This window comes from Lithobates pipiens, unplaced genomic scaffold (assembly GCF_037356315.1).
Source record: "Lithobates pipiens isolate NorthernLeopardFrog02 unplaced genomic scaffold, aLitPip1_a1.2 Scaffold_3, whole genome shotgun sequence".
NCBI classification, from domain to species: domain Eukaryota; kingdom Metazoa; phylum Chordata; class Amphibia; order Anura; family Ranidae; genus Lithobates; species Lithobates pipiens.
In genome coordinates, this window is record NW_027507790.1 from 4,868,350 (window position 1) to 4,880,325 (window position 11,976).

General features: G+C 43.2%; 1 protein-coding gene across 3 annotated transcripts in view; it reads right to left on the reverse strand.

The window, feature by feature from the left end:
* Positions 1–6,466, reverse strand: part of MORC2 (MORC family CW-type zinc finger 2) — a 152,218-nt gene extending 145,752 nt beyond the window's left edge. For 2 of the 3 annotated variants that reach the window (XM_077461182.1, XM_077461180.1), the window contains exons 1-2: positions 5,889–6,201; positions 5,502–5,770 (exon numbers count right to left, since the gene is read on the reverse strand). In XM_077461182.1, coding sequence (XP_077317308.1) covers positions 5,502–5,569 — 68 coding nt within the window. In that variant the 5' untranslated portion in view covers positions 5,570–5,770; positions 5,889–6,201. The other variant, XM_077461181.1, reaches the window with a different exon arrangement.
* Positions 6,467–11,976: the final 5,510 nt, after the last annotated feature.

Here is an 11,976-nt window from a genome sequence, read left to right on the forward strand (position 1 = left end):
ACTGTGCCATTACCGGCGGCTCCCACGCGCATGCCTCATCGCGACTCCAGCAATCACAGCGCCAAAGCCTGTGATACCTGGAAGTAACTCCAGGAGAGATGTCACCGCCGGAGTGATGAACTAGGACCGCTGCGGGGGCTTCGATATAAGGAAAGCAATACATAATGATCTAGTATGCTATTCATACTAGCTCATTATGCCTTGGTCTTGAAGGTTTTTTGCTTGGGTTTATAACCACTTTAAGAGCTACGGGCGGAAGTAAAGTTTGACATCGCTTCCGCCCTTCCAAGCCATGGAGCCGAGCAGGGGTCATCTTCCTTCAGTCGGAAGTCAGGCATCCGTGGGAGAGGACACGATAGTATCCGTTGCTACCGGCGGGTCCGGTAAGCGGCAGAGATGACCAGAGCACAGCGGGCACCTCTCCTGCCACCAATAAAAGTGATCTTGCGGCGAATCCGCCGCGGAGACCACTTTTATCTTAAAAAGAAAGGCAAGGCGATCCCGAAAATACTAGAGTTAGGGTAGCTAGCCGTTGCCATAACCCCGGTATTAAGCATCAAAGTACTGATGTACGGGTACGTTTTGCGTGAAGTGGTTAAAGCCTCTTAAATGCCCATCAATGCTCTAGCTTAATTATGTGCATTGGAGCAGACAGTGTTGTTGACATGGATACATTTTGGTGCAAAGAAAAATGAAAACGCAGACACAACCAATCTGTTGTGTTCAGATGTCGTTACCGCTCCCAAGCACCTCCATTCAAGGCAATGTAAACACAGCACAAACATTCTGCAAATTTGTTACTAGCTGAGATGATAGTACAAGAATCCATACATTAGAAAACCAGCAAAGGCAGCATTTGGCAAATGTTATTTAAAACAACCACGTAAAAAATGGACTAAAAAAAATGCGCATGTTAACGTGCGTTCATGTTATCTAAAATTTCAAAGCACGTCTCAACATGCCCTAAGTGTCACACAGTCAATGCCTTTAGGAATGATGGCAGGGAAAGAACAGCCTGCAACAACATAACTATAGTGCAGCGCAAACAGGCAAGCGCCTGCAAAGAAAATAGCGTCCACAACCATGGCTGTGGACGACAGCTTGTCTGCAACTCGCAGAGCTGTAACAGCAGACCTTTATCTAGACCAGCCCTGAAAATAACTTTCCAGTCTCAGGGAGCCCCTCCTAAAAATGACTATATCCACAACGAATGACATTATTGTGATGGTCAGTGGGAAGAAGTACAACCTTACAGAAGCTAAAAAGATCAATGGTATAAGTGGGAACTTATCTGAGAGACAGAAACTTCTCATTACTCAAGGAACCCCTAGCAACCCTCAAACTTTGGAAAAACCCCGATGTACACTATTAGCATGTGATACATGACTAATCTGGAGAGATTACAAAACCTAAAATATCCAGCCTGTCACCTGATAAAAACTTGATGCAAAAGAAAATACAAAAAGTGACCTTGGAAGCTAGGAAAATACTGGAGTTTCTAGTAGTTGTCAAAATCTCTCTGCAGTAACATTTTGTTGAGCGTTACTTCAAAGTAAATACATTTAGATCAAAATCTGATCAAATTAAATAGTGAAAACTGTATTGGCAGCTTGCTTCAGACAATTGCAGCTCACTTTCAGCATACATGAGATCAGTTAGAGGTGCTGCTGATGTGCACTTGATCTCCTCCACAGCTACAACCTGTATTTGCAAGCCCACTGACTTATGGAGAAGCAGCTCTAAAATGAACAATATATTGACACATGCTCTTATACTGCCTAGAAAACTTAGAGAGATTTCACTGTAAAAAAAAAAAAAAAAAAAAAAAATTATTAAAAGCCAGCAGCTACAAATACTGCAGCTGCTGACTTATAATAAATGGACACTCACCTGTCCCAGGATCCAGCGATGTCGGCAGCCGAGGCCGATCGATCGCTCGGCTCTCGACTGCTGCTGCCATTCTAGGTGAGGGAATCAGGAAGTGAAGCATTGCAGCTTCACTTCCTGGTTCCCGCATGCACTAGCCGCGCAATAGGAACGGCCCGCGCTGTCTCTGGGACCCGTGTGTGTCCCAGCAGACAGCACGCCGGGACAGGATGCCTGGAAGTGGGTGCAAATACCTGTCTTAGACAGGTATCCGCACCCCCCACCCCCCTGAAAGGTGCCAACTGTGACACCGGAGGGGGGGGGTTCCGAAGAGCGGAAGTTCCACTTTAGGGTGGAACCCCGCTTTAATAAAAGGATTGAGGTAAAACTCAGAGATTGCAAGTACAACTTCTAACAGTTTATGTGGCAATGCGGAGGAAATAAGGAAATAGGAAGAACTACTTGCTATTTTAAAGTGGATGTAAACCCAAAAAATAAAAATAATTTTATGTCATAATGTAGAGTATAAGATTTCCTATCATTTGAGCCCAGTCTTGCCACAAAGAGTTAATCCATCTCTGAGCAATCATCTTTTATTGTTCAGTCAGATAATTCTTGACAAACAGAGAAAATCTTTGTCAAATCCTCCCCCTTGCTGGGAGTGACAGGTGATTTACATATCCGTGCACTAGCCTAAGAGACATGCATTATTTTTTAATTCCCTCCCACTCCTTTCTTCTGCTGCTCTGCCAGAATTGGATGTTCCCCACCTTAGCATGATTGGGCATGCTGAAGTCATGTGGTTACTTTCCTGTCTTTTCACTGGATGTTAGAGATCATAGCAGAAGTTTAGTGTAAGAAACACAGGACAATATGCATATTGACAAGGGGAGTGTAGAGGTGGGTGGGGAGTCTACTGACATCACGACTCCACTCACCGATCTCCAAACAGACCCACCCACAGAATCTGCAGTTTTTTGGGTCTCATAACAGACAGAGGGGAAACATTTGACAAGTAAAGATACATGCAGGAGGCATGTATATCCTTCTAGAAAACCCATATTGCAGTAGTTTAGAAAGGATGACATTGGGTTTACATCCACTTTAACAGATGGCAAACTAATTAAATTAGGCAATCTTTGATAGGGAAGCTACAGAAAAACAAAAGGGTTTAAACATTCTTAACCTCTTTGTGTCAGCGCTTCCCGGACATTTAAGAGGTTTCAGATGCAGCGATAATGATAGGAAAGCTACCGATTGCAAGAAGTGATCAGGAGCGTCCGTTAGCCACCGGTAACTGTGGGGTGCACACTCTTGGCACAGCTGTGTCTGCAAATTAGTAAGCAAATATGCGGTCGCTCTGCACCAACACCCACCTACCGAGGCAGCATATTTGAGCACGGTCGGCGCCTAGTGTTTAAAAAATAATAATAATTTGATTCTGTTCCCTAAAGCATGTTTGCCCTCCTGTATCACCTAAAAATCCTTGCTGATCCTGCCTGGCTATGCCCTCCCCCATGTAAACTGACCACTGTATCATGGCTGCTGAGCTCTGACACTGTGGTCAGTTTACGTGCCTCTATCAGCCGCAGACCTGACCTCCTCTGCTTGTGAAAGTGCCGGCCCCTTCCCCTACTGCCACTTTAAAATCAGGGTGGATATAAATCAATATTTAAAATAAATATTTTTTATTTTTATCAAATTTTAAATTTCAATAAAATGCTTTTGGAGTAAAAATATATCTAAAGATAGTTTGCTATTTAAGATACATTTGTGATTTAGTTTATTCAGCATGAAATGGAGTTTAGTTATGTAGCATGAGGCTGTATATTCTGCAATATTTACATTTTTGGTTAGCTCATTCAATGAATCCAAGCTCTGCAAGCTGAGAACATGCACTGCATTGATGCATTCACACAATTTCACAGTAACCATGAGATAAAACAAAGTTCAGGAATTTCTTTATCCCATCGTTTTGCAAACCTATGTACACAACAAACTCTGTGACTGAATGGTTCTGATATCACCGTTTTACTAACCTAAAAGCTTAATATTCTAAATAGAAAACCTTCAAATTGTTTCCAAATATTGAAGATTCTAACTACCAGAAAGAAAAAGTCCTTACATTACAAGAGCATCTGTCATTTCAGATCCATCATAGCAGCACCTGTTAGCGGGCATCCACTCACCTACTGCAGCCACCTTACCTTGTGGTATCACTGCCGCATCACCAGCTCTCCCATTAAAGTGAATGGGACCATTGGTGAGTCAATAGCGGGTCAGAGGAAGAGCCACTGCAGACAGATGACAGTTGCTCTTTAAAAATTATGATTTAAATTGAGTGGATTTAAATCAAGCCTTTTTTACTAGGGATTTAAATCAAATCCACCCCGTTTAAAACTATAATCTATTCATGCCATCCCCTCTGTTATATAAAAATATGTGGCCCAGTGTCCGATCTATATAAAAAAAAAAAGCCAGTTATACCTTATATCAGAGTCTTCAGGTGCTCACGCAACTCCTAAGCTCGCTCTCCTCTTCAGCTGACGTCAGTTGGAGTTCTCGGGCCTGCCCGCTATAGCTGTCAGTCGGGGAGAGGAGAGAGCCAAGGATTCACGGTCGGGAGCCAGGAGACGCTGTGATACAAGGTATAATCTAAATTTTTTTTTTTATATATAGATCGGACACGTTGTTATATATCAGAGGGGATGGCATGACTATAGTGGCTAAACAACAATTTTTAAAAGGTAGCTACAGAAATTAAAGAAAAACTCTTATTAGCAAATGGATTAGCTTTGCAAGAATTAAGACTGTGCCACAAAAAAAAAAAAAAAAAAAAACACAAAAAAAAGTGACAAATTTCCCTCCCTAGCATGCACACTCTTTCCCTTCCTATGATTCAGGTATTGGGAAAAAATAAATAAACCAACCCACACAACAGACATTATCTTTCAATGTTACAAAACAGCTAAGCACATTGTCTCTTGTTTGCCTTACTGTCAGGCCCCATTCACACCTGAGCCTTTTGTAGTTCCAAATTCTTAGGAAAATAAAAAAAACAAAAAACACAAGCACCGCTATAGTGGTGGTTTACATCTCTACTCCAAAATGCCTGTAGCCAAACACCTGAAGCTCACAAAAGTTTTGGAGCCATTTTTGCAAATCGATTTGGGCAAATTGGTGCATTTTGAGTCCCATAGAAGTGCATTGTTGCACACAAAAATGTGTGTTTTGTAGCGGATATGTCCACATGGCAATAAGTGATGTCACAGGTGATACGGCTAATAGAAAAAACATCTGAAGCTCAAACATTGTAACAAACTGCGCATAAACTGCACAAAAATGAGATGCTCCATGTGAATGCAGTCTCAAAAATAGGGTTTATTCTAAAAACAAGCCATTAAGTTGACTGTTCATAAACAAGAGAACTAAGAAATTAACATTAATCAGGACAATACCAATATCACCATGGTTTCCCGGATAGCTTGTTGGCATATTTCTTTAAAAAAAAACATTTTCAAGATCAATTGATTTGTTTGCTGTGTTAAGAAAGCGCTGTTCACGCATCCAGTATTTGGAAGACACGTAGAAGGTCAAACCACAAAAAAAAAAATCTTGACAATCAGAATACTCACGAATTAGTGTGCAGATACTCGAAGGTCAACTGGGCCCGGTTCAAACTGCTATAGTTTGTGAATGCCATGATCTCCCTGCTCAGTGTCTATGGGGGCTGAACATAAAAATGAACCTATAGCCAATAATCAAGGCGTCGTTCAATGTTGATCTCGATGGCCCTTGTGTGGGCAGTACAACATGCCTTCAGTTCAGTGCCCAATGACTATCCAACGTCAAGTCGTCTACAATCTTCGGGATGATCAATTGGAAGCTCAAGGTTCAACAGTATCTGTAAGTACAGAAAAACCTAACAGATCATTTTGTTTCCTAGTACTGGATGCAGAATACCCAACACCACAAACCTAGCCAGCCCTCTAAGCCTGTGAGGAGCAGTGGGCTAAACCTACCCTCTACACGTGTATGGAGATGTAGCTCTCCAAGTCCTGTGAATGGAAAAATAACAATTCCAGTCAATCTACTTGCAGCCCAATGTCGGTTGATTAGGGGTCATGCCTTGCAGACCTCACCAAGCTACTCCTATGGTTGGAAGCAGACGTAGAGCCTGTAATGGGGACCTGTGTGAGGAGAACACGCTGTCCCACACGGACGCACACAATGTGAGCGCTTCCCGCTTTTCCAAACACGGCCGAGCCCTATACACCATAGGAATGCCGTCCACCTCAGCTTCCAACCCCCTCTCTCTCATGCAGTCCCTGGCTCTCTAACCCGTTTCCGGCGGGCTTCTCCGCCCCTTCCGCAGTGCGCCAAATTCTCCGGTCACCGGCCGCCGCCCCCCCTAAACACGCCTCTACGAACGCTGACGTCCGAGAGAGACTCGAAGAAGAGGGCAGGTGGCGGCTTTATTTCCTCATAGCTACTTCTTCTTCCAGAAGAAGCATCGAGTCTTCAGCGTGCTCCTCTCACGACAGCTCGGCGACACCCTCCACCCTGTGTCTACGTGACGTGTATCGGCGGTGGAGGGGGGAGGCTAGGCGCAGGGCGGGGAGAAGAACAACAACACACTGCCCTTGTCTGAGGGGAGAGGGAGGGGGCGCCAGATGAAAATGGAGAACCGTGTACGCGCACCACTGAAGGTCCTGGTTACTTGCTTCGTATTTGTGAAGGCAGCGGGCGTATGAGGAGCTCGGCTGTAGAGAAATTGAGTTGTATCGTCGGCGGTGGTGACTCGGTTGAATAGGTTGCTTCCTCCCCCCCTCCCTTACGTCGTCTGCGAGCGAGCTATGGAGGAGACATGGCCGCCGCTGTCGGTTATGGCGCCTGGTTACCTCAGGAGGTGTGTGGCGCAGTGGTCACCTGTGAGGTGAGGTGCTCGGCGTTTAGGAGGCTCCGCACTGCTTGAGGGTCTGATAAAGAGTGGCTGGCTTCTTTCTTAGCTTTCAAGCCTGACTAGGATTATACAAAACCAGAAGTGTTGTGTGTGTGTTTTTGTTCCTCCTCATAGTTGGGCGTTTGTGTGACATGTTTGGAAAGGCAGCTTGGTGGTGTGTGTAGGTTCAGTTCACTAGTTTGTCCACTGATTCCAGTTTTTGAGCCACTGATCAGGTATTGTGTCCACACTGACACTTCTATGTAGGGCTTATGCAAGAATACCCTTATTATGCGAAGACCCGTTCACACCTGAGCGATTTTCGGCTTGTAGCTCTAAAACGCTTAAAAAGCCAAATCCCATTAATTTCAATAACCCCTGTTTACATCATCGCCTGAAGCAAAACTGTTGCTCAAAGTACACAAGCTTTTTTTTTTTTTTTTGGCCCCATAGACTTCAATGAAAACACGTAGCTTGAGCGTTTGGATGCTCATTTGCTGCACAGCTCTCCACCCCTAATTTCTTCTCCCCTCTATTGCTTTCTATTGGCTAAACAAAAACTCCTGAAGCTGAAAACGCTTGTAACAAAGCTGCAAAAACACTTCTTGTATGGGGGTTTTAGACTGGCATTTTACAAATATTATTGAGGAGTTAAAAAAATGCTCCCCAAACGCCCTATGGGCATTCTTGAAGTATGTGGGCGCTAAGGCTTATTACAACCACTCCACAAACGCCTATTCCATGAAATAAACAAATCTTGACACACCACAACTGCCTGCCAGAGTGTTTGAAAAGCGTTACTATAGACCTGAATGGGAGATGTTGAAAGGATTCAAACGCCTCCTGACTCAATCAGGCTTTGGTTTTGAAGCAACGCTAACACTTCATGTTTTGATAGTGTGAACAGCACTGTGTGCTATCCTTTGTATCGTTTTCATAGGCATCTGAGGGGCGTTTAACACCTGGAATGCCTGCTTTTAATGGCACTGTGAACTTCGCCTTAAAGTTTTTTTTTTTTTTTTTTTTTTTGCTAACTGCAGCAAGCATCACAGCTTTCTAAAGCAGCATAGATATTTTCCTCTGTTCCAGCAGTCTGGTGTCTGCAAGGTCCATTGCTGGTGTTTTGTCCCCAGCTTCTTCCAGGTGCCGATTTTTCAGTTATCTTAAATTGGCAAGTGCAGGATGATGTCCTACATGCACAGGAGTGCAGTAAACATAGCACAACGCAAATGTGCCAGGATGTAAACTGAGCTGCACATACGCACGCGGCTCCGTGTACGTTCTACGGGAGCCTGCAGATGTATGTATTTTATAAAAAAAAATAAGCATTACCTGTCTTTTGTAATAAAAAGCCTGTCTATTAACTTCTAACTTTTTGGCTTTCCTTCTACTTTAAAGCAGAAAAATCCTTGCCTAGGATCCAGCGATGCAGTATCCCTGAGATCCCCAACTGGCCACTGACATCTTTGAGCCGTCAGCTTCAGGGTCTCGATCGCCGGACGGGGATGTCACACCTGCGCATCTGTGGGTGCTTAGTAAGATTAGGCATTGCCAAATTTGTACAGTGACCTGCACATGTGCGGCTCGCGGTACAAGGGTGCACAGGCAGGTAAGTAACGTTAACGCAGATGAGAAAGCATGCCTCTTCTGCATTGAAATTCCTGCTTGTCTACCCATTTTAAATCTTAGGAATAAAGTTCCACTTTAAATATATAGACTAGAGGTATTGTATGTTTTATAGCAGAACTAAACCCATGAATAACTGAGTTGTTGGTGCTCTGAGCCAAACCCTCAAGGCATCAAATGGCTGGTATAACTGATCACATGCAGCACCAAGGCAGCTATAGATTTACTGAAGGCTAATGCCCCGTGCATAGTAATATAACATTGCACAACACTTTTCATAAGCAGAACGATTGTTCAGTTTTTCTGCTCGTTAAAGCAGAAAAATTCGTTCCTCAGCTCCAGGGATGCAGCGTTCCTGACCGATGACCTCTTCAAGCGGTTGGCTTCTGGGTCTCGATCACCAGCTGCTTTTATTGGCGAGGATGACATGTTCAGTCAGATTCGGCATTGCACATTGAACAGTGAGCTGTTCATGTGTGGCTCACTGTGCAAGGGTGGACAAATTGAGAGATTGGATTCTGTTGTTCACAGCATCCTATGCCAGACATCACAAAGCAGCCCAAAAACATAACCAAAACTCCTTTGTTACACTGTCGGAATGGTGTCCTTTTCTTTGGAAGCTTCATTTTTATTTTATTATTATTTCCATCTGTGAGCTTGCGGATTGTCTTTCAAAACTACTTTTGTCTCAGAGATATTGTGGCTTATCAGTGTGCATTTTTAGCAAATCCCAGTCTGTTTTTTTTTTTTTTTTTTTTTTTCACCAGAGGAGTGCTAGGTCTTCCTTTTTGAGCCCACTGTCGCTCAGAAAACGGTGATCGATGTGATCATGTACCTTTAACATCGGAGTTCAGTTTGTATCTCCTTGAAGTCTCCCTTGGCTTTTTGTCTAACTTATCTTATTCTTCTGTTCAATCTTTTCCAAGGAGGCTACACTTCCTTGGACCTTAACCTTATTTGCAACCGTAGTCACAGGAACATCATGCTGCTTGGAGATGGTCTTAACTCCTTTACTTTTTGACATGTTGGTTTATAATTTTACTTTTGATTTTCCTCAGGCAACTCTTCTGTTTGCTTTCGCTGGTCCATGTTCCGTATGGTGCCAAACTGCAGAGTGACTGCTTTTCTAAATTCAAAAAGGCTGACTGATTACAAGAGGCATTTGCTTTTTCCACATTTCGTTATGTTACAGCCTTCTTCCAAAATTGATTCAATTCATTATTTTCCTCAACATTCTACAAACAATACCCCATAATGACAACGTGAAAGAAGTTTGTTTGCAATCTTTGTAAATTTATAAAAAATGAAAAAAAATCCCATGTACATAAGTATTCACAGCCTTTGCTCAGTACTTTGTTGAAGCACCTTTTGGCACCAATTACAGCTTCAAGTCCTCTTGCATATGATTCTACAAGCTTGGCACACCTGTTTTTGGACAGTTTCTCCCATTCTTTTTTGCAGGACCTCTCAAGCTCAGTCAGGCTGGATGAGGAGCATCAGTTCACAGCCGTTTTCAGATCTCTCCAGAGATGCTCAATCGGGTTCTAGTCTGGGCTCTGGCTGAGCCACTCAAGGACATTCATAGAATTGTCCCATAGCCACTCCTTTGTTATCTTGGCTGTGTGCTTGGGGTCGTGGTCCTTTTGGAAGATGAACCTTTTCCCCAGTCTGAGGTCCAGAGCGCCCTGGAGCAGATTTTCATCAAGGATGTCTCTGTACATTGCTGCATTCATATATCACTCGATCCTGACTAGTCTCCCAGTTCCAGCAACTGAAAAACATCTCCACAGCATGATCCTGCCACCACTATGCTTCAGTCTAGGGATGGTATTGGCCAGGTGATGAACGGTGCCTGGTTTCCTCCAGACATGATGCTTGCCATTCAGGCCAAAGAGTTCTATATTTGTTTCACCAGGCCAGAGAATTTTGTTTCTCATGGTCGGAGAGTCCTTTAAGTACGTTTTTGGCAAACTCTGTGCGGGCTGTAATGTGCCTTCTACTAAGGAGTAGCTTCTGTCTGGACACTCCTACCATAAAGGCCTGATTGGTGGTGTGCTGCTGAGATGGTTGTTCTTCTGGAAGGTTCTCCCCACTCCATGGAGAAATGCTGGTGCTCTGTCAGAGTGACAAAGGCCCTTTTCCCCAGTTGCTCAGTTTGGCTGGGCAGTCCGCTCTTGGAAGGGTCCTGCTGGTTCCAAACTTATTTCATTTATGGATGACTGGGACCATTCAGTGCTGCAGGAATTTTTCTGTACCCTTCCCCAGATCTGTGCCTCTATACAATCCTGTCTCAGAGGTCTACAGACAATTCCTTGGCCTTCATGGCTTGGTTTGTGCTCTGACATGAACTGTTAACTGTGGGACCTTTTATATAGACAGGTGTGTGCCTTTCCATATCTTGTCCAATCAACTGAATTTACCACAGGTGGGCTCCAATCAAGTTGTAGAAACATATCGAGGATGATCAGTGGAAACGTGATGCACTTGAGCTCAATTTTGAGTGTCATGGGAAAGGCTGTGAATACTTATGTACATGTGATTTGTTTTTTTATTTATTTATTTGCAAAGATTTCAAACAAACTTTTTTTATATTGTCATTATGGGTCATTGTTTGTAGAATTTTGAGGAAAATAATGAATTTAATCCATTTTGAAATGAGACTAACAAAATGTGGAAAAAGTAAAGTGCTGTGGATACTTTCGAGATGCACTGTATACAAAAAGAATGTGATGATTGCTTTACGATCATGACCTTTCGGGAGGAACGAACCTATGTTTCAATTAACTTTAAAGGTACAAGCAAATGTGTCCATGTTTGTAGTTTCTACCTCCTTTAGAAGTAAGGAATATTGGTTGGATCTTTTCAAATGCAGAAAATAGATTAAAGCTGTAGAGCTATTTAGGACCTGTTAGCTGTCCCCTCCGCATGCAAGGTTAGTATAGTTATCTCACCTGCTGAGCCAAAACACTCCAATCAGCGCTCGGCCAATGGCTGAGAGCACTGATCGGGAGTCGGTCAGATGCTGATTTTTCCAGCATGCATGCCTGACAGAAGCCAGCCAGCCCGACATACACATGGGCTGGTTTTTAAATCTACTGTTTCCTGACATTCGCCTCGTATGTCCCTTTTTATGTGCTTATGCATGTTGCATTTACTTAAATTTGCAAATGTGGGTTTCAAAAACCGGAATGCGTGAAAAGGTATACCTTACCTGTAAGCTTTTAGAGCACCCTCTACGTTTCTAGTGCACACTGCTTCAAAGTAAACCAAAGCAAAGAACAAATAAACAATTGGAGGTAAAAAAAATTGATAATGTAGTTGTCTTATTTACCAAAATTTTATCTGAAATCATGATTCCTCAAAGTTGCCACCCTTTGCAGATGTACTAGTGGCACACACTTGAGGTAGTTTTTCTACAATAGGAATCAAATACAGTTTGTGAAGTTATTCCTAATATGGTTGCTGAAGTTCCCCTAAATGCTTTTCCCTTGTAGGTTTCTATACTATAATCCTTAAGCCTTCTACGCACAGTGAAAATGATG